Source organism: Necator americanus, chromosome IV (assembly GCF_031761385.1).
Source record: "Necator americanus strain Aroian chromosome IV, whole genome shotgun sequence".
Lineage (NCBI taxonomy): Eukaryota > Metazoa > Nematoda > Chromadorea > Rhabditida > Ancylostomatidae > Necator > Necator americanus.
In genome coordinates this window covers 12,921,025-12,943,898 of record NC_087374.1, presented here as the reverse complement: position 1 = coordinate 12,943,898, position 22,874 = coordinate 12,921,025, and the positions used below count along the sequence as shown (strand labels likewise).

The 22,874-nt window shown below is 42.5% G+C and overlaps 1 protein-coding gene across 5 annotated transcripts; it reads right to left on the bottom strand.

The window, feature by feature from the left end:
• Positions 1 to 345: 345 nt before the first annotated feature.
• RB195_001109 (uncharacterized protein) lies at positions 346 to 21,996 on the bottom strand (the record flags this gene model as incomplete). 5 transcript variants are annotated; one of them, XM_064197726.1, is made up of 16 exons in its annotated part: positions 346 to 402; positions 4,221 to 4,462; positions 7,665 to 7,848; positions 9,054 to 9,146; positions 9,222 to 9,306; positions 9,391 to 9,549; positions 12,228 to 12,292; positions 12,419 to 12,928; positions 16,787 to 16,849; positions 17,073 to 17,187; positions 17,365 to 17,482; positions 17,539 to 17,605; positions 17,656 to 17,795; positions 18,542 to 18,641; positions 21,309 to 21,383; positions 21,988 to 21,996. In XM_064197726.1, the coding sequence occupies 16 exons, from the start codon at positions 21,994 to 21,996 to the stop codon at positions 346 to 348; spliced, it is 2,082 nt and encodes a 693-aa protein (XP_064053605.1). The 5 variants fall into 5 exon arrangements, with proteins under 5 accessions (XP_064053605.1, XP_064053607.1, XP_064053608.1 ...); XM_064197725.1 differs by having other exon boundaries at positions 17,539 to 17,578; XM_064197724.1 differs by having other exon boundaries at positions 17,656 to 17,753.
• Positions 21,997 to 22,874: the final 878 nt, after the last annotated feature.

The window sequence follows — 22,874 nt, the reverse complement described above, 5'->3', positions numbered from 1 at the left end:
ACCCCGTATCTGAACTCTAGCAGATTGACCACTGAAGACAAAGAAACTACAAATTATTCGGAAACTATTTATTAAAGCAGCTAAGCAACAACATCTGAGTGCAAAACAAAAACACTTTACAGTGGCTACAGGAAAACACTTGACGGAGGACGAGGCTGTGCCTTTTTTCAAAAGTTAACAAAAACATAAACTTTAAAGTGACTGCTTCGGAAAAAGTCATCGCGTATTTATGTCACATTGAATGAGCTATACACGTCCCTTTAGTGGGAATCTGGGAAAGGCAAACTGCGGGACACTAATTTTATGTCAGAAGGAATACTGTGCAGCAGATCTCATTCGCCTGGCTTATCTTCGTGATCTATTCGCATAATCTGAATGTTCCTGACCCCTGCTGTGGTGCCTCTGAAAATTAGTGAGTTTGTCATAAATGAGTGAGGAAATCTTTAAAACGTTGAAATACAGAAAACAACTGCATTATAATCATCTGAATGAAGAAAATAAAAAAATACGAAGAAATTTCTTAAACGTTGAAAAAAGAAACGGAAAAGAATTGTGGGAGCAGGTTTTCAAGACCTTATCTCAATAAACAATCATGCAAGGATATAGTTATCAATAATTAATAAAGTAAAGTGAATAAATAAGTAAAGTATCTAGCGTTAATCAGTCCACTTGGGATGCGCCACCACGTTCACTTCTATTCAGAATCATTTCAAGTTTGCGAACGTGTAACTGGCCTATACAATGACTTGTGGAGGCCAGCAGGTGTGTCAATTCAGTATTTTTATCCTTCAGACAAGTCTGGTACTAATTTATCGACCCCGGAAGGATGAAAGGCTTGGTGAGCAGTGGGGCCGATTCGAACCTCTTATCGATCGTGTAAACAGCGGAACCTTTTGCCGAATAATTACATAATAATATAATATACGTCCACAACAGTTTACCGCCTTATAATAACGAGGAGATAACTTTGAACTGCGATGCACAGCGGAGGTACGTCTTCATGTAGGGTCTTCCAAGCTGAGAAGTTTGACACTACGACATTCCGACTTCTTGGAATCGAAGACTAGCTACGAATAAGCCACTGCTAAGATTCACCACCGAAAAGTCGCAACGTGGCTCTCTGATCCACCTGTTGTCAAAGCTAAGCTAAGGGCAGCGGGGCTTTTACGCTTGGGGAAAAGCACTCTTACCATTCCAGCACATTCACTACCTCAGTTCCTTGCACATTGGGGCCTGCCGTCTCAGACGTCGAACGGCATGGCGAGAGGAGATCAAATCTCAGGTTGCTCAGGACGTCTTTGATTCTGGACAAAGACGACACCTGCACGACTCACCATGGGGACTGTCTCAGACTTTGCAGTTGTACTTTGTAGTTCTGTACTCTGCAAGAGACCAAGAACAGAAGGAGTGACGTAAGAGAGATGAATGGCAGGACACTCGTTGTTCGCGGAAAAAAGGTTCCGTCGAGGTCCCGTGTAGGCGCTGTTGGCCTTGTTGTGCACCCATCTGTATTTCATCTCGTCGATTCTCACGAGATCTTGTCGTCTGGCCATCCTTTTTCATAAACAAAGATCCTTGTCAGTCGACATGGGAATGGTCCAATGCCTCGTACGGAGATCGAATACTCACAACTGTAAGTGGTGTCTACTTTACGTCTCAGTAGTACCATCGTTTTGTAGTGCTTCTGATCACCGTCTCATTCGTGGGAAAATATGACTCAGCCACAAAATGGAAAAGAACATCTTCTATCGATAACGATGGAGAAAAGAAGACGAATACGACGATTGGACACTCGAGGAGTCCTTGTCTCGAGGTGGCTTGCACATTGAGGAGAACCCAACGTGGAGTATGACCTGCTTCTCAGAAGACTACGAGCCTGTGCTGAACATGCCTCAAAGTCATGCACGACAAGCTTGGATCGAATTTTGAAAACAACCAAGGAATTGTTAGAGAGAAGAAGGACTTCGAGGCATGATTCGATTGCAGCTCACATTGAGTGGTTAGTAGCAAACATTAGCTGCAGAAAAGTTTTGCAGGAGGATCTTCTGCAATACAGTCAGAAAAAAAAATTCTGGAAGTAGCACAAAGAAGGACAGGCATGAAGGAGTGCCCCAAGGACCTCCCTGAATATGATATCTCGTTGACAGCGTCGCTGAACAAAGGCGGCGTACGCACCTCTTCTCGTCGTGAGATGGAAATCACCACGAAGAGGTCCTACTCGTTCGTCAACTCCTGAGATGTGCATCAAGCCCGGACACCTGGTAAGGTCCCAATACGAGTTCTCCCTCTGGAACTGCGAGTGATCAAGATGATGATCAACGATGACGTGATTAAGAGCATAAAACTTCCACAGTCCCGTAACTGATTTCATATCTACAGACTTTCTTCAGCCTGGTGGCCATCCGATTCATGTTACTCTATCAGCGCACGTGACGTTCTATCTTCAGCAAAGAAGAATGCCAGAGCAGCGGAAGACCTCGCGAATGAGCGTCTTCTTCACAAACTGTTCACTGAAATCAACCTCAGAGCCACGACGTTGGACGAATCCTCAAAAAAATTCAAGAGCAAACTTTCAGGATTTCGTCGGAGGCCAGAGTGGGCATATCTTACGCTAGTTCTTATCGCTAAGCCACGCCCATCCATCACTGAGACCATGTGTCGTGTTTGTACTGCAATTCACCTGGTAGAGTTGGCTCCTAGAAGGATTTAATGTACGTAAGATACTGCAATAGTTTGCAGAAGTTTCGATTTGTTTGTTTTACACAAATAAAACAGTATTTTCTACTTTTGGGATTTCGTGTGCATTCGTCCGATGTATTTCTATACGTAAGCGATCGATATTCCGTACAGAAGCAATAACAGGGATAGCATGCTCATGCGAGGCATGTTTAGCACCTGATTAGACGATGAGAGCCGAAGATGGACGATGTGATGGGCGAGGCAGGGTAAACGCAGCGCAATGCTCTGCTGACGCTATTAACTGCTGCGCAGCGCAATTGACGATAGCCGTTGCCAGTCATTTCCCTTAAGGATAGGTTGTCGCGGAGGCTGCAGGTATCACAAATGAGTGCAATACTGTCAGCGCTGCCCGATCAAGGTGTGGAAGCATTATGTGAGGACGTTAGCCAATTGCTACGATCGATGCACGACTATGATACAGGTTTTCCACCGCTCCTTCACGAAACCGAATGAAAATGAAAAGGGGTACAAAAAGTCGATAGTATATCGCCGAAGATGTTCACGGCTGCATTGCAATGGATAATAATATGAATATGAGATATGAAATCACTCCTTTGGGAAGAAAGGGGTGTGGAACCCTCGTTTTGTTGACGACATCTTTCTCTTTTCGAGAACCATCTATAAAGCAGAGACCATGCTCTCGAAATTAAACGAAACAGGGAAGTGAGCAGAACTGTGAATAAACAGAAAGAAGACACAGTTCACGAAGAACGCCTATTGCGAGGGCGAGGGCAACTCGAAAGCTTTCAAGTCGTGGAAACTTCATCGTGGGTAGAATTCGCACCTCAGGTCAGGGGAGTTACGGACCAATAGCCCTGTGTCCATCTGTTCAACTCGACAGTTCTTCTAGCGCTCAGTTACGCAACGAAGACGTGTACAAAAACCGCTGCGACGTCTATGAAGTCACTTACTACCCACAGACCCATTGAGAGATGTCTTCTGAAGTTTAACCGGCTAATAAAGCAATTCGCCGATCTTTGCAGCCCCGAAAGAGAAATACCCGTCTCTGCAATCCAGCGGAATATATATCGGAAGCAAAGCATAGATGGGCCGGTCGCGTTATGAGTCGACAGATGGACTAAAAGAACACTTGAGCGAACCCAAGAGATGCCTCGAGACAGCCCGCCAAGGAGATGTGGCGATGTGTTCACTGCACAGATGGATCAGCTGAGAGTTCAGCTGGATGCGCCTCAAGAACCTTGTCAACATCACTCATGAAACTTGAGAACATCTTGGATAATTAAAGTAATATACCTTAACTGATATATGACAGCAAATGTATGGTAATTAATATTCGCAATTATAACATGAAATACGTGTTTTATATCCACGCATTGGATCTTCAAATGGAGTACATTTGGAGATCCTCATAAAGCCGCCCAGTTCTAAAACCCACCTGTCCATTTCCTGTTCACTTTAATTTTTATGAATTTTTGGTGTTCCCATCAAGATTCCTTAGTCTTTTACAAGTGCTGAATTACCTGCTTATTATATCCATCGATTCGTGCGTTCGGATGATCATGCGAGGGAGGCTGGAACGGCAACGGGATCTGACTCCCGTCTAGGAGCATATTCGGAATGAACGGTGGCAATGGAGGAACCATTGATTGCATTTGTTGTAGTTGATGCAGTTGAAAATAGTCATACATCATCTTCTGTGGTGGTGGCAGCAGAGGTCCATAGAATGGAGCAGGTAGCGGCAATAAAGGAGATTGGTTCACCGCTAAAAGTTGACGTAAAATGAGTTCTCAGGAGTGCTCACCTCTCTTTTCCTTCACTAGTATGTTTGTGGTCATAAAAGATCTGATTGTGAAGAAATATGTAATTACCGAAGTTATTGTTTTGGACTGACACTAAACGCTCTCTGGGTCAAACCAATACAATAAGTTCGGCAGAAACTGTAGGACAATGTCCTCATTTCTTCAATAACTGGGCATTACTGTTCCAGATGTCATGCACCCGAAATCGGTTAACTTACACCCAATGTAGTCAACTTCTTTCTATAGCTCCGTATCTAGTGAAAGATATGCCCGCGTGATCAGCACACATGATAATAACAGCGCTACATCACAAACAAAATCTGTGTTTCAACATGATGAAAACTTTTGTAATTGCGCAATTGGTGTGTTGGAAGCTTCCTTATTAATCTACTATCTTCTTAAACGATTATGCGATAAATGGATAAAAGCAACATACAACACCGCTACTAACTTGTGTCCCAAAATCCGTCGCCGACGGATTAATCCGTCGCAAACCGTTGGAATTCTTGGAAGTGGTCAACATTAAATTTTGAAAATACCATTCGAAAGCAAATGAGCTGCTGATTTCAAATATACTTCGAGATTCTCTTTTGACAAATGTGTGGCCTGAAAACGGGCAAAGTTTCCTCAAGCCCCGTTGATTACTTTCACATCTCCATAATCCTGCCATTGGCATATCTCGCGGATACATCTCCATGGAAGGAAGGGGTGCTCATAGGATCTCCGCTTATTTTTCGAAATTGAACAAAATGGTTATTACATCCGTAATCAGGAGGTTATTTAGAGCATTTTGGTACCCCACATCATATGTTGGTTCGAAATTTCCATTCTCTTCAAAAATTCACGAAAGTGCTCCATCGAAGATTAATAAAAAGCCATACTTTTCAAGCTGTGAAAAATCTTTCTGAAAATTTTTCAGTGAACGGCTTGTACTTGACAATAGTTTATATTGTAAGCTTCTAGCTTTAAAAAATGTCTAGTTTCTCCAGAGTCAAACATACAACATTACTCTATGTCGTTATTTGGTCCAATATTTGAACAGCTGTCAACGGCCTGGAATGAACGCTTAAGTCTCGCGATTCGGTACTTGCCTAGAACTCTCCTTCCTTTATGAGAAGTGAATTAGGCGCTAACATTGGATGACAGCTGGTCATGGTTTTCGAGTGACCAAATTAGAGGAAATTTCGTCTGTTTTCACAAAACAGAAATTTTTGCAAACTCTATGAATTTCTTCAGTACCTCAAATAGCTTGTTCTTCTCACAAAAAGGCGCTCTTCTGAATGATGTTGAGTTCACTTTCATTTACAAACTTCAAAATCTCAACACTGACTCCGCCCTCTTATAGAGCAGGCGATATTCTATAGCTGGAATGGTTATCGCGGCCCATTCACGGTCTGCCAGGCATCTCACACTTTCGATAGGTGATTCCTCTGGCGATTCGGCGTCACAGAGAAACAACAATGTTTGAACATAAATGAATAGTGACAACAATTCTACACAGCTCTTAGTCATCGGAACCATACAGCTTCTCCAATTTCACAAGCTTTCGGAAAGAAATACAAATAAACGAAACAAACCTCCTGAAAAAGACAGACATGTAACAAATTAAGACGTCTTATGGAGGAAAAAACCGGAACTTCTTAAATTTTTAATTTTTCCGTGTCTTGCAGTTTAATTCGAATAATATTCACTTCTTCCTTTTCTTCCCTCTCCTCTTCTTTTTATTTCTTGGTTTAGTTTCGTCAGTCATTTTCCTTCCTAGCCGTTTCAAATTATCACTGCTGTTTCAATAAGTATCCAATGTTAGCGCCTAATTCACTTCTCATAAAGGAAGGAGAGTTCTAGGCAAGTACCGAATCGCGAGACTTAAGCGTTCATCCCAGGCCGTTGACAGCTGTTCAAATATTGGACAAAATAACGACATAGAGTAATGTTGTATGTTTGACACTGGAAAAGCTAGACATTTTTTAAAGCTAGAAGCTTACAATATAAAATATTGTCAAGTACAAGCCGTTCACTGAAAAATTTTCAGGAAGATTTTTCACAGCTTGAAAAGTATGGCTTTTTATTAATCTTCGATGGAGCACTTTCGTGAATTTTTGAAGAGAATGGAAATTTCGAAAAAAAATAATTTTTTGGTGTGTGGGGGGTGGTTGTGGGGGGGGGGGGGGGAATTTTTTTTTTTGGGGGGGGGCGCCCTTTTTTTTTTAAGAGGGGGCAAACCCCCCTTTATTTTCTCCCCTCCCCAAAAAGGGGGAAAAATGGGGGGTTTACAAGGAAATATGCAAAGCAGAGTAGTGTGAGCTGTCGCAATGACCGAATAAGTCAAAGAATAATAGCGTTAGATAGAAGTACATGGGATTTTGTATGGTGTTCTAATAAAGAACGGCAGTGAGTTTGTCTTTATATCACCTTCAGAAAGTCTAGAAACCTTACCAAATTTGAACTCTTTTTCTTCTTGTAAGTTCCCGGAAGTCAGAGATACAGAAGGTCCCTCTGAAATAAAAAAATTGGGAGTTAAAGGATAACGTTAATTCATATTACGGATGTTAATTTGAGAGCTGGAATGTTCCGTTTTAACGAAAATTTTTGTGCACGTAATTTGAAGCTATTAGGTACATCTTTATCTCAAACTTCACGTGAGGATTTCTCTTGCTTCTGGTACGATTACTAAATTGAGATCACCTCACGTTACAAAATAGCAGTGAATGTGTCTGATTCTCCAGAACAATTCAACAAATAGTCCATGAGGAGATTAGTATCCAGTTATCGAGAGTGAATATCTTTAGGACACGCATCATCGCTAATTGCCCTGACGAGGCATGACCGGGGCATGCTGGAAATTCCGCCGGAACCCTCTTTACACGCACCCAGATGTATCAGCGAGATATGCCAATGGCATGATTATGGAGGTGTGAAAGTAATCAACGGGGCTTGAGGAAACTTTGCCCGTTTTCAGGCCACACATTTGTCAAAAGAGAATCTCGAAGTATATTTGAAATCAGCAGCTCATTTGCTTTCGAATGGTATTTGCAAAATTTAATTTTGACCACTTCCAAGAATTCCGACGGTTTGCGACGGACTAATCCGTCGGTGACGGATTTTGGGACACAAGTTAGTAGCGGTGTTGTAATGTAGTACAATATTTTGAGTGTCAATACTCACCATTATTTACAGCTGGAATTACGGGAATTGACGCGGATGTTGAAGCTTCGTGAGTGTCCATTCCACGATTGGATGACCTTTGTTTGTTCTTTGAACTTGCATTTTCAGGTGTTGAAGTTTCATCTTCCCTGTGGTCCTCTCTCGAATGTAATGGAGGCTGAGGAGGTGGTGGAGGTGGAGGTGGCTGCAATGTGGCACGTTTTCCGCGTTTTTGTTGAAAATGGGTGCATTTTAAACGTTTTTTTAAACATTTTTTTAAAAATATCTTACTAAAATCAAACCATAATTAAAAACGCTAACTTTTCCGTTTGCCCGTGCGTCTGGCTACGCGAATTCCAAACAAAAGAAAACGACCAAAAAACTATTGTTAGACACCTGCACCACCATAGCAAGTTCAAGCTTTTTCGATATGGTTACCACAATGTGACAGGGACCAAGCGTGAAGGATGCAATATTTGTTGTTCATTTACTCGAAAGGACTTCCTCAAGGATATCGTTGCTGGGAAGGAGAGTTTGGTCCAGTATGAGCGCTAAGAGCGACATCGCCAGTGACCTGACCGCTAACCTGCAGCGAACCACCTCAAAGAAATTCCAGACGTGATCTATATCATAAGAAGATTCTGTTTTTTTTTTTGTTGTTGGCGGGTTCTCAAGAATGCCTCACTTTGAATTTCTCTGGACCGGGTCCGCAGTGGGAGCTAAGGTGCACCCTATTCAACTTCAGCAGTTCGCCAAAGCTATTCGCCACTAACTTCCCAAGCGCGACAACGCCGTCCTTATCTTGCGAAACTGATCCACCAGAAGATTGCAGAACTCGGATGGGAGTTGATTTCGTGATTTGAATGGGAGGATTTGAAAAACGACCTGAACCCCGTTGCAGTGGAAGAGTGTTATTTGGATTGCAGAGATGGCGAGGGTCCAATCTAGATCGCAACGTTTGCGCAACTGCAGCAGGCTTCAGGACGTTTTACCATACCCACTTGTACTACACGGTGCTTTTTCCGTCGACCCAGCTCCTTCCGGAAATTATCCGCTCCGTGCCCTACAGGAAAAGGAATTCAAAAACCAGTTACATCTTGCAACTAATTTCGATCACTTCTCCGGTTCGCAAGAGCCAGAGTTCTGGGCACGGTAACAGGAATCGGAAAACTGCCGTTTCGTTGGACACATGTTATGCCATGAAGGATACTATATCGTTGACTGAAATCCCATGGTAATGAAAATAGGAGTGTTCGAAAAATAAAAAAATCTAATCCAGAACTTTTTCCTCAACACCAGATTGAATTAAGAACTGAACTGCTCCTTTAAAGAAATCTACATTCGCTATATTTTCACTTAAACTTTTCGACATTAAATTAAAATGTGCTGATTGCTGGATACGTAACTTACCAACAAAGCAGCCAAACAGGATATGCTTGAAAATCTTTGAGAACGATGATCAATATAAGCATTACGAATCTCCTCAGTTTCTCGTCTTAAGTTCTGAAACTAACAGAGTTCTATTTCATTCATTTTCATTTGTTTTTATTGATTCATTTGACTGATTAACAGGTTTACCTCAAGTTTCGCGTTTAGCTCAGCTGCTGTTTGATTCACTGAGTCGCAGCATGACTCGAATGTCGTTCGCATTTTATCGAGCTCACTTGAATGCATCGAAACAGTTCCCTTCATCGACTTGCACAAATCAGCCACTCGAGCTACTTCAGAACGCATTGAAGTAACTGACTCCGCAATCTTATGACCATTGTCGACCCTTTTTTCCACATGGTCATCCAGTAGACGATCTACTTCCTCCTTGCGTTGTTGGAACCGTTCATTGACTTCTGTTTCTAACAACGTGATCATTGATGTCAAATGTTGAAATTCTCTTTGCTCACTTATTAACCTGTAAAAAACGAACCCTCGTTTGTTCCCTCAAGCAATAACTTATTTCTTAGGATGAATACATATTCGTAACTTAGAAATGTTACATAGTCTGAATATCTGCTGAAATACTTAGTAACTGCGCTAGGGGAAAATGCCTTGTAAGTAGAATTATTATCGTCGACTTCGTACATTTCAATATGCTCGGTGCCGAATGTCTTCAACTTGGTGACCGCGATGCGTCTTCGATTGGAAAAGCTCAGCGAGAAGATGGAAGATAGTGTGCGTTCCAAGCATATAAAAGCAAAGCGCGCGTTGTACTGCCCACCCAGTTCCGGTTTAAACAGATTCGACGCCGAACGTAACTGCCCTAATTTCCTGTTAGGTTAAAGTTTTGAGTGAATCTAAACAGTGGGAGGTCTCGTCGGCTCTTTTAGTAGAGGACTTTTTTCAGTGGTACTCTGCTCCAGACATCCTCTTTGGCTTGGCCGTTAGATCCTGAACCACAGCAGATTGTGGTATCATTTGAATGTCTCTACAAGTGTTTCAAGAACTCTAAGCAAATGAACTAGTATTCTGAGAGACGTACTTGTGATTAATCCTTTTGGAGAGCACAGAGCGACCAACTCTAGCACACTGTACACCTTTTAACTAACACATTTACTAATATGGATCAGGGTTTCTTCGACAACAGGCGCAGATTACGTTCTCCCATTGGCGACAGCGGAACCTGTCCGAGATTTATTCAGTGGACCTCGCTCGCACGCACACAAAAAAAGGACGACTTGCTTGCGTTCGGTGTCTGACAACCTACATCTCATCATGCAGTACAAACCCCTAACTTATTAGGTTGGTGCAAAAATAATGCGTGTATTTCGTTGCCTTATCTTCACGACAAATTTCTTCCGGTCACACTCATCTTTAATATTAGAAGCCGTATAGCGTTTTGTAGCGCATTTCGTTGTGGTTATTAGTGCTGAAGTTACTTTGAACGAGAATCAGTATTTGGTCAGTACCAAGACTTAGAAGATAAAGGAAGGTTTTCTTGTCCTTTTTCCACGAGGTCAAGCTGGGCACGTATGCAGCGGAGACAAAATATCAACGCTGTTTGGGGTGAGGGAAACATCACCGAATTCACGGTACGAATTCCAAAGGTTTCGTTTTGACTACATAAGCCTCGAAGATAAGGAAGGTCGCGGAAGCCTTTCTGAAGTTGACAATCACCTACTTTGGGCCATCATCGAAGATCATCCAGCTTAAAACAACAGGAGAGGCCCGAGAACTATGCGTTGACTATTCAACAGTCGTCCGCCATTTGAAAAAATTAGAAAGGTGAAAAAGATGAACAAGTGGATGCCGTATGAACTGAGCGAGTCCCGAAGAAACTGCCGTTTTGAGATCTGCTCAATGCTTCTGTTACGCAGCAAAAACGATCCGTATCTCGAACGTATTGTTGCGTGAGATGAGAAATGGATCCTTTGCGACAACAGGAAGCGTCCTGCCCACGGAATGAACAGGGATAAAGTTCCAAGCACTTCCCAAAACCGAAAATGCACCTGAAGAAGACCATGGTGACTGCGTGGTGCTGCAGCTGTAATCCACTACTCAGTAGTTTCATGAAATCTGGCGAGACCATCACCGCAGAGAAGTACTTCAAAAAACTGGACGAAATGCACCGGAAACTCCAACTTATTTAATCGGCGTTGGTGAACAGAGGGGGTCGATTCTCCTACACTACATTATCCGCCACATATTTCAAAGCTGAAGCTACTGAAGTTGAACGAGTTAGGCTACGAGACTCTGCCTCACCCGCCATATTCGCTAAACCTTTTGCCGACCGACCATCACTTTTTTCAAATATCTAAACACCTGGGTAAGAGGTATTTCCAAAACCAGTTTGATGCCGAAAACGACTTCCAGAAGTTCGCGGACTTCGAAACCTCGGACTTTTATACAGCACGAATAAGCAAACATATGTCTCGTTGGCAAAGATGCGTTGACTGTAGTGGTTCTTATTTCGATTGATAAAACTGATTCTGAGGCGTGTTATAGCGTTCCCAAGTGGGTGATTGAAAACGCGCACTATTTTTGCGCCAACCTTATAGAAGAGAGACCGCACTTTTGAGACCACAGCGGTGTCGAAGATCGCGAAACAGATTCTTATCGCTTGACCGTCTCAAATTTAGAAAGACACATCAACAAGGCATGGACATTGTTGGTGTTAGTGCTAAGAAACGTGATTAGCCGACAATGACTGCAAGTGTGGTACATTTCACTGACAAGATCTCGAGATCATCGTCTGGACCTGGACCAACAGCGGAAACTACAGCAGCTTTGAGGAATCTGAACACCGTTGCTCTGTGCCCTCCATCAAGGTTAATAACAAGTGAGAAAGTCTCCCAGAATACAACTTGATTAGCCGAGAATTTATGCATCATTTGTAAGAGCACTCGAATAAAACCGCGATCACGTGTGGTTCAAGAACTAATGAACGAGCCGAAAAAGATGTCTTGCGCAGAGACCGCTGATAAAGGGTCCTTTGTTCAAAAGAAGAAATAGAATGCCGACGAAGCCTTTCCCATTCCAACAACGAAGTCTACATTTACCAAAACCAAGATAAGAAACGCGCCCACGTGCCTTTAGACGTAAAACAGCACCGTTTAGGTGTATTATCCTTTCAAGCTTGAATAAGTTTCTCACCGTTGTAAACCGCATGCAATTTTGAGTTTCTCCTCATCTTCTGACGATGGTAGAAGTGAATTCAACTGCAATTCACACAAAGTTCATATAATTACAAATAACATCCAGAAACTTGTTTGAGAAGAAAAATTTGGTAGAAAATTGATAGGTAAAAATATGATATGATATGATATGATATGTGAAATCAACACCTCATCAATAAGAGTTTGAAGCCACGCGTCCACATCCTTTCCAAATCTTATTTTCCTTGATTTCGCCTTCAGCTGCCGCGCAGGTTTCGGGGTTTCGTGAGAGGTTGTGCTGGCATTAGAAGCGTCTTCGACTATACACAACGGTGGCGTGACGCAACCATCGTCAGAAGGTACGTCTTCCAAAACCTCAGTATTCGTTTCACTCCTGGCAGCTTTCGAACACAATCCAGAAGGTATTGACGATGTACTTCTTTTTGCTCGATTTCGCTCCTCCGTATTACCTTTCGATGGCTTTGGTATCGTTCGTTCACACCCTACTGTATCTGACATCTTTTCGTTTTGTAGCTGCGATGAGTACCCGTCTTTGGTGACCGAATCGAGAACGTGTGATGAGGGACGAAAAATAGCTGAAGAACGATGTGGAAAGCCCTGTTCAGTCAAATCCAAGCATGATTGAGTCGCTATCGTTCTTGCAGTAACTCCAATTCTCGGTCCTGCCTGACAACGGCGCTGAAAAGAAAAAAAGTCAACCTAACTCTAGAAAAGACCAACTGACTTCCCTAATGTTTCGTTCTGTACCGAGGTTTACACAAATTGCCCATAAACTACATGTATAAGTTTGTAGGTTCAGTTATTGACACATATTAGGGTTTCAACAAATTTCTGTTATACTTTGCAACATTTCACTCGCAAACTCTTTACTCTAACATGTTTAGTGTTCAGTCACTGACGTATCCTCCACCGGCATCGACAACATGTTGTCAACGTCCAGGCAGTTTGTGTTATAAATTCCCTCCTCTCAGAAGTTGCGGGACTTCCGATCAAAGCTGAAGAACATCAATGAGGTAGCGTCTTGAGCTCATCAGTGAAGTAGCATCCTTAAAGGTGGTGAGCCAGAGAGCAGAAAAAGCGGTACCTGGACGAGGCAATGTCCAGTCATCACGGCGGATGAGGAAGGATGGTCAACTCGAGACTTCGTTGATTCGTCTGAGTCAGCTTCGGGGGTTGCCGTGCAAGAAGAGGACTTTCCTCTGTATTCTTCTAAGCTTTCGTAACCACCCGGTCCAGCTACTCGCAGTATTTCTTAGCACTGATAGTAGAACCATGGCAGAAGATCCTAATGAATTATTCCCTTGACATCCCACGAACACCACAAGATCTTCCGCACTGGGGATTAGATGACTGAACATTCTTCATAGGATAGAGCACCAGCACTACCAGAAGCAACCACTTGTCAAAGGAAAGTGTTAATAATAGGATATCGAGTACTTAGATTGGACTAATAATGTATAACATTGGGCTAACAGATCAACTCTGTAAATAAATTCCTAGAGATTTCTGAAGTGTAACAGAAATTTGAGGATAGCAGCCTAATTTATGGGGATAGAGCTTCTCTCCTGAATCTACTGGGAGAATCAGGATACAGTACTCTAAGAAAGTTCAGTAAAACCGTTTTGTGCTATGCGAAATCACCGTGCCGTTTACTGCACTTCGAAACATGCTGTACTTCACGCTAGACGACAATGGCTTAGCAGGTTTTCAAGGGTTTTGGTGAATTGACTTGTCGTAAGTAGGCGCTGGACATGAAGCCGTTGCCGAACTCATTCTGACGACTCAACGCTTTTCGTTCTCGGCGGACCAGTAGCACTCAATCTAGGATAATACTCTTCCAAACATTTCCTTTGTTTTTGGTAGTTTTTTTCTGTAGTTACATATAATTACGGTTATCACATAGTCGTTTTTGTTGAAGAGTTCTTCATTGTTAGCATCGGGACCATTCCTCGGGGACGTAATGCATCAGGACGACACATCACGTTCTTTTTACGTTCAAGTGTCACTCTACATTCCAGAAACTGACTTTCGAATTAATTCGAGAGCAAATTTTCGGCGGTCATCAACGAGAACATATCTGAAGAGTGTCTACATGGAAATATCGCTGGGTACACTCCACAAATCGACTTTCACTATGACAAGTGACAGCAGACCTACGTTGCTTTCGATTACGGTACACACAAGAGATCGAGAGAGAATTTTGTGTTGTGCCTAATATCACAGCCTCATTGTTCGTCATCACCCAAATTTGTTCTCCACATCGCGACCAGGGGCTTGTTAGCAACACGAAGGTCGTACCACACTAAACCTCCGCTCACCTCCATCACCAAACACATCGTTACATCTGTGAATGAATGAGTGTCGCCCTCGGACATCCTTAAAGTCGATTCACTGTAAGACAGCCTAGATCACGGAAAATGAAGAAGCAGATATAGTCGGGTCAAAACGAAGTGAATCACAAGTGTAGTAGCGGTGAATTTGCGTAAGCGCTCGAAACGACGCGGTGGAGGCAGCATTTGGAACCGAGTTGGGACCATCGCAAACTGCAGTGATGGATGATGCCACAAGGGCTCCACCACTCTCCTAGCCGCTACGCACCACCGCACCACCTCGAGAGAAGCCGCGTACGCAATTGCGTACGTGCTTTATGTCGTGTTGACTCTACTATAAAGAGCAGCAATAGATCTGGACAGACGAAGTAATGACGAAGATAAGCAAGAAAAACCCCCCTATACTGGCATTTCTCAGAATAAAATAGTCGAAAATGGTAGGGATGCCGGGAAGAGAGGAGGGATGCAAAGAAAGTAAGGGTTGGGTTGACAATATCGCGACACCTGCGGAGGCGTGTCCATTGAAGGCTACTCCACTTCTACAACGCCATGATGACGTCCCAAGACAAAATGAACTCAACCAATTGCTGCTTCCTTCTTCGCCTAAACATCAGCGCAATTGTGCTGATGGCAAAAAAAAATTTCCGAAGGCTTGGATTCGAGTACATATCTGGGCTCATCGGTTTTGTATAACCACAGTTTTGCGGTTACGTCCTTGAGGACACTTCTTGCGAACTCCACACTGCTGTCTTGGTAATCTACAAACATGTCAAGATACATATGTCCGACCACATTACGTCAAAGAAAGCCGTCATCCGAGGTGTGTCCGTCAGCAGCACAAAGTGATAGTGCATAAGCAACGAAGATTAACATGATCCGAAAGACATAAGGGTGAAAATTGGTGTTTTGTTCATTGTACTTTCTTGTAGCGTGAAAATTTTTTACTGCAAATAATCGTTTCAAGTGTAGCTGAGTATTCCCATTCATGTGTACATAATATAAACAGTGCTGAATTCGGAAGTATAAACCAAAGCGATAACTTCTGGATTCTGGTGTAAAGAATGTTTCAAATTTGAAATGCAACAGAAATGTGGTTTCCCAAGTGTATTGCTTTACACACATTACCTACCTAATATTATGGGATTAAGGCGGGTGTGTCTGAGAAGACAAAACACTGACTTGACACATCGCCCCGCCATCGCAAGTCAATTTCAAACGATTGTGAATTTAAAGGCATCACCCCACGAATCTGAGGTGGTACGGATTTCAGGTGGAGTATTCGTATACGGGAGAGTAGATTATGGAGAAGGGGGTGATTCCTTCCTGATTGCCGTAAAAAACGGCATTTAAAAAGAATTGGAAAGAATCACCCCCTTCTCCATAATCGGAACATGCGGCGCGTGCACAAGGCTGGCGCCCTCCAATCGAACTTCTTGTAGAAAATAGCGCGCCGGAACACCCGAAGCCGTATCTTCCGGGTCGTTTTTTACGGCAATCAGGAACAAATGGACGGAATCACCCTCTCTCCTTATTCTGCGATCCCGTATACGAATACTCCACCTGAAATCCGTACCACCTCAGATTCGTTGGGTGATCCCTTTAGGTTGAGCGCGTAGGCGCATCCCCATAAGGATTAAGCAGAGCCATGGAGTTTGTCTTTTCATCATCTTGAATTATCCCGGTTTTGATGCAGTTTTAAGGGATCGAACGACTGATGATTGCAGTTGTGCGGTAGCATTCAAGAAATCAAAATAGAGTCAAAACGACATGAAGCACGGTACAGTTGCGTACGTGGTTGCGCTTGGAGTGGTGCGGTAGAGCGCAGCGGCACCCGCTTACGCAGCTGCACCGTGCTTAAAGGCATCACCCCACGAATCTGAGGTGGTACGTATTTTCAGGTGAAGTATCCTTATACGGCATAGTAGATTATGGAGAGGGGGTGATTCCGTCCATTCCTTCCTAAATGCCGTAAAAAAAGGCCCGGAAGATGCGGTGCGTGCACAAGGCTGGCGCGCTCCAATCGAACTCCTTCTACAAAATAGCGCTCCGGAACGTTTTTTCATAAGTTAAAATAACAAGAAAATAAATAGTTACTTCGAAGCATCTTCGAAGTTCTTTAAATTATTTGCTTCCGTATTTTTTAAAGAACTTGTTCAGCAAATAGACACAAGAAATGGGGTTTCAACTAATATGTGATGAGTCTCACAGGTTGTATAGCGACGTGAGAAATGGATGATTGTGCACCGTTCATTCTTGGCTTGTTCACGCTCTGGAAATAAGTACGGTATATTAAACGAAAATCTGTTGGAGATCCCTTCTGTGAACAAGCGACATTAAGGATTAAGGCCAAGCATGTGAAAAGATGACCTAACTACAACTTCTTTGATGAGTTTTGGGATATGACTGCAGTATGTAATTACTTTTTTTTTGCAAAAAGAAAAAGACAAGACAGAAAAAAAAACTGATGATCGAACAAGAACTCAAACACACACCCCTTTTGGACGACCTCTTTTCTTGGGTGGAGTCGTTGTGTCCATATTCGAAGACGGCCTTTTTGTTCTCACAATTGATATCGAAGCCTCATTCATCGTCAGCTTGACTGCCTCTCTAAAAATCCCAATTGCGATTTTCATGGATTCTACTGCGTGTTGTCAACTTCGCATAGAATATAACATAGATATTGTGTGCAAAAAATCATAACAGCAAAGTTAGGAGAACGGAAAAGTTAGAAGCGAGCGACGTAATGTCATCCTTTCGATTTTCGTAGAACTACATTTCACCTACATTTTCTTTGCATTTACACTTTGGAGCCGCTCGTGCTCTTCAGGAGTCAGAGAAGACATTCGGCTTATACGAGGCGGTGGACAGTTCGGAAATGCAAAGAGCAGATCCTGTTTCTTCTCTGAAAGGTTACATTTCGTAATTGAAAGAAATTTGGAGCATAATAAAACATATGACCTAATGGCGGCCGTTCCTCAGAGGCTCCTCGTTTTATAGGCTGCAAAGGTACGATGGGAGCTTTGTTCTGAACCGTTTAATTTTCTGGAAGTGAATAGTGCTTTTTTTTCTGCAAACCTGTGTTCCACCGAAACTGGCACGAGATACGTAGCTTTGTGGTCGAACATGATCTTGTGATGAATCTGATTTAGCCACGGAATTTAGTCTCTCCTTCTCTGTAGATAAATCTGATTTCCGGGCTGGAGCAGCATCGACTCCTCAAGTGCAGAAGTTTTGCTTCCGTGAATATCACATTTTCTCAACAGTCTATTCATTGGTTTTACTTGAATAGGGTGGTGAGAAAACATAATTAATTTTCGATCGCCCGCCCGTGGAACCAACGTGTGTGCAAGGGTGGCACGTTCTAACGTAAATGGTAGGAAAGAAAGCCGTTTCCCACGACGTTTTTCAGGAAGATAACGGGAAATGAGCGTAGCCACCCTCGTACTGGTGATCTATGGCCTCAACTCTATACTGTCCCATAGATACCGAACGGAATCGTCAGTTTCGTGATACCTGGCACGTTGAAGGCAGCACACCACGAATCTGACGTTGAATGGACCTCCCATGGAAAGCTTCTATACAGGGTCGTAGATTATGGGAAACCAAGTGGCTCCGCTAATTTCTCCGTGGTCTCCGTAAAAAAGGCTCGGAAGCCACCTTTTTTTTTACGACGGTTTAGATTGCATTCGCGTCACCCTTGTGCGCGTACTGCATCAAAAAGGGAGACCTTGTGGACTAATGAGGCCTCTTCATCACCTTATTCAAGTTAAACTAATGAATAGACTGCTGAGCGGAACGGAAGGTATACATAGAGGCGCGTTCTAATGCAACTCGTAGAAATCACAGCAATTCCCGTGCTGTTTCTTACAACGGACAATCTCCGCAATTTACGACACCGCATAGAAGCTTTTCATCAGAAACCCATACGTCACATTCGTGGTATGCCGCCTTTAAGTGATACCTTCGTTTTCCTCCTCGTGATCAGGTTGACTGTGTCGTCCTTCATAAGTTCCATTCTTTGTCATATCAGTCTGTTTAATTTGATTGCCTTTTGTGATCACCTGCATACATAAAACGAATGAAAGTCTCGTTCTAGGGCGGTATTGCCTCAATCCGAAATAAAATGAATATGAAAGGAATGCAGTATTCTGACGTGCAACTCTACCAACACACTATACTCAGCTTCAGTTGTTTTTCCTAAGCTTTGAAAATGGGGTATTCAAATGGATTTGTGAATAAATACGAAACAGTACCCTGTGTTTAAAGAAGGAGTCATACTGAGCACCCTTTCTGAGAAGTAAAGCCGTGCGCGATGAGAAGTTAGAGTACATCTTAGCGACCAACGTTACCTCTCTCTGGCATCATCCAGGAGGTAGTTGAACTGTGCATAAGGAAGTACAGTCCGAATCCAAAAACCATGACAAATCCAGACAAAAGCAACTGAGACATGAGTACTCTCAATCTCAAGATTTACAAAAGGTATTGTCAACTCCGAACATTCTGGAGTGAAAAGCAGTAAGAATCAGGATCACCCCTAAAGTAGCCACTAAAGTTTAAGAGATCAACTATTATCGGTAACGGTTTAATAGGGAATCAGTTAGTCGGGCCTGTCCTTCACCAATATAGGAACAATACTGGTCGTACTGGTTATCGTTGGTTACTTAGTTCACAGGCCTTCAGGGCAGACCGGTCTGAGGCAATTGCCACATTGTGAGCATGGCAAAGCACAAGATCTGTCGAGCCCCTATTCTATCAGTAAAATCATCACCTTGATCACCTTGACCCCCGTTGATCTTCGAACTGGTCGACCGGGGGCGCCAGTAATTCTTCCATTTGTCCCGATGGCGTGCCAGAGTAGACCAGTGGTTTCTCCTTTCCCGTGGGACACGAAGAGCATCATAATTTTCGTTGAAGGCACACACACGTGGGCTTATTCAGTCACACAGACAGAATAAGTCCGTGTGTGTGTGTGCGTGTGTGTGTGTGTGTGTCTGTCTGTCTGTCTGGAAATTCGAAAAGGGGGGTGCGACGAGTCCCACGGCGTCGGTTTGGTGCCTCGGCGCCAGCTATAATATGAGGTGAGACGGGCCCCACGGCGTCGGATAGGTGGTTTTGGTGTGGATGTCGCGAGAGGTAAATTAGACGTTGCAACCATTCCATATCCATGGCCACAGCACGTGTTGCATTGCACGTCTATGAATCCTCCACGTATCTATTTCTTTGCAGATCTGCGTCATCATGGTAACACGCTTTCTTCAGAAAGTGGAAACACCCACACAAACGGCAGCTTAAATAGTACCCAACAGTTTACATGATCTGATGTGGAACTTATCTTTATCAGTACGATGATGTTTACGTCATTTTATGTTAAAATATCATTCTGTGCTAACTGTTGGGGGGGGGGGAAACCAGGAGGAACATCCATACTTCGAGTAATGCTTTCACATTGTATCTATATTATTTTGGTATCGAAGGAGTGTTTGAAGCTTATGGTTGAATATTCTCCAAATGTAGAAGCGTTTAGAAGGAAAACTCTGTAGCCTTCCTCCTTAATTTATAATAAAAAAAGAGAAGGAAAGTGTTATTTAGAAAAACACAAAACGAATTTTACAATTCCATTTTTTTCTTTTTTCCACTACTATGAACTTTCACTGTTCAGTGAAGGGGAGCGAGGCTAAAACCACAGAGTCTAACGTCCGGCTTTAGCTGGACATTCAGACTGGTGCAAGATAAGATGAAACATGTTCGCAGATATCTCAAGGATAGAGAGCAGCTTGCCGTACCGACCGGCACCGATCACTAATATTCCATCCCATACAGTATCAATGAAAAATGAGATCACCAAAGTTAGTCCTCTGTAGCGTACATGCGTGCTACCGATCCATGGTATTCTGTGACACGCAGGAATTCCTAGAGAATAGGTTCCTGAGCAACACACAAGAAATCTCATTCTTGTTGATGATAACAATAAGGTTTATTTCATTCTTCCGGAGAAGAAATGACAGCGTCGGAAGTGTGGCCAATGGAACGTTAAATAAAACGTCTAGCTTAATGCTCTAACCGAAGGAATAACCGAAGGATTATTTGTTTGGTAGTTTCCGTCCGGTATCACCGAGCTTCATTCTCACTTCTCATGAAGTGGAGTGATCACAGAATAGAAACGAAGACAAGGAATCACTGATGGATGCGGAGTATCATTACTATCATTCCCTTTTCTAGCTAGCTTATTTTGATCTAACAAGATCTACTACTGGTTTTGTTTTTCTAATTTGACTGAGTTCTTGTGCGGCATATGTATTGATCAGATAAATGTGCATCACAGCCGGATGGCAAGAAATTTATCACCTGTGTGGGCCACAATGTCAATATGACTATTGAAGAAGAGAAATTCAGCTATTTCTCCTTTTTCACCTCCCCTCCGCAATCTGCAGAATTTTATGCATGCGTCCGCAGTTTCGGGGAAGAATGACTGGACGAATTTCCATTAGAGCGAGTGATTCCGTTAACAACTGCGTATCTAGGAATTTCTCGTAACCGTAGGTCCATATTTCCTCTTAGAACTACAATCGGTGCTAAAATGTCGCACTTACAGCTAAAAGAATAGAATAGAAAGATTACTAGAATTCTCACTGAAGTATTGTGTTGATAGGAGAGTACGCCAAAATGAAGTATCGCATTAATCCTACGTTAGAATGAATCGTGTATTATAATTTAAGAAAAAACCTCACATTTTGAATGATTTCTCCTTCTTCAATCTCCGGAATAGGGACCGTAATCGAATTGATATCGTACAGCGATGAGTGCTGATATTTGGTACAATATCAATTTATTCAATTAAACTAGAATTAATGAAAAATAATTCGAGATTCAACTGGAACTTCTTAAAGCAACTACTTATGCTTTTATATTCCTTATGAGATCTACGGACTTATCACAATTACCACGAAGAATGTTCGGGAGAATGTTTTTCTTTCGATGGAGTCATCTTTGGTTTTTATGAAGAATCTCGTTGAAAGTATAAAAAGTTAGCTGCAAGACAGTGATTAGTGGAATTGAAGTTTTTTCTTGGTACGCTCAATAATGATTGAATTATTTTTGTGCATTACAGTCTGATTTATCTATGACAACAAACCAAAAAAGCTCAAAGACACATCAGCATCACTGCTACTACATCTAAACATCATATGGCTTTTTTTTCTTACAATTCTGAAAAAAATTTGTTAATTCTGGAACACTCGATATTATCCCATGTGGTACTGTAGTTGGTCCAAAACAACCTAAGGTCCAGTGCAAATGCGTAAGCGGCTGCGCAGTGGTCCCACCTTGAGTGCAACTGCTTGCGCAGCCATTTACACCACCTTTCAGCGTGATTTTGATCCAATCATATCTCATAAAGAATACGCTTACCGTTTCCATGCTATGATCCTCTCCCACGGAAAGAAAACCGCCTCAAGTTTTGCTTTAACGTAGCGTGCGAGGTTGGAGAAGATGACGAATGAGAATGAAGAGTCGAAGAAAACCAGCATTTATATATGTGCACTCCAGCTCCGACCGATATGCAAAAACAGGTAGCGACGTGTTTCAACAAATCAACACGGGTCACAATAACAACACAACGAACTAACAAGTAATTACAGATCTTACTTGAAAAAACAGCTCACACCCGTTTGTACATGTTAGTTCATAGATAATTATTTGTCTCTTTTCCTTCAATTTTCCATCCTAAATTTTCAGTTTCTTGTTATAAACTGTTGTAGATAAATTATATAAATCAAGTTATAAGTTTCTAATTTTTCGTTATGTTTAATTTCAATGTCATATGCACATGACCAGCACTCAGTTTGCCCTTATTTCTCGAAGCAAATAATCAAATCAGTCTTCACTTTAGGGCCTAAGAATTGGTCTTAGAGGATCTATGTCATGTGAACTAACGTTACTAAGAGAAAAAAGTAAGTTAGAGCGTCGGGAAATAAATGCGCCACTGAGTGCCCCACCTACTATATTTTCCCCGGTAACCTTAATTGACCGATCATCTTTTTTGTCGAGATTCCGAATCTTTTTCTCTTTTCCTACTGCCTAAAGTTTGACCGCGAAATATTTTCGAAAGTCGCTGTATATAAGGTCGAATCAGTAGGAATCTGCCATTCACTGTCATAACGGCAGAAATGGCTGCTACTAACTTGCTGCTCGTGATTTCCCTCTGATTACCGTGCGGCAGGAACTTGGCATCGAAGTCGTAGAATAAAAATCATGGATTTCTTGAGTATTCTGGTTTGCTACGGGAGGAGCGACCA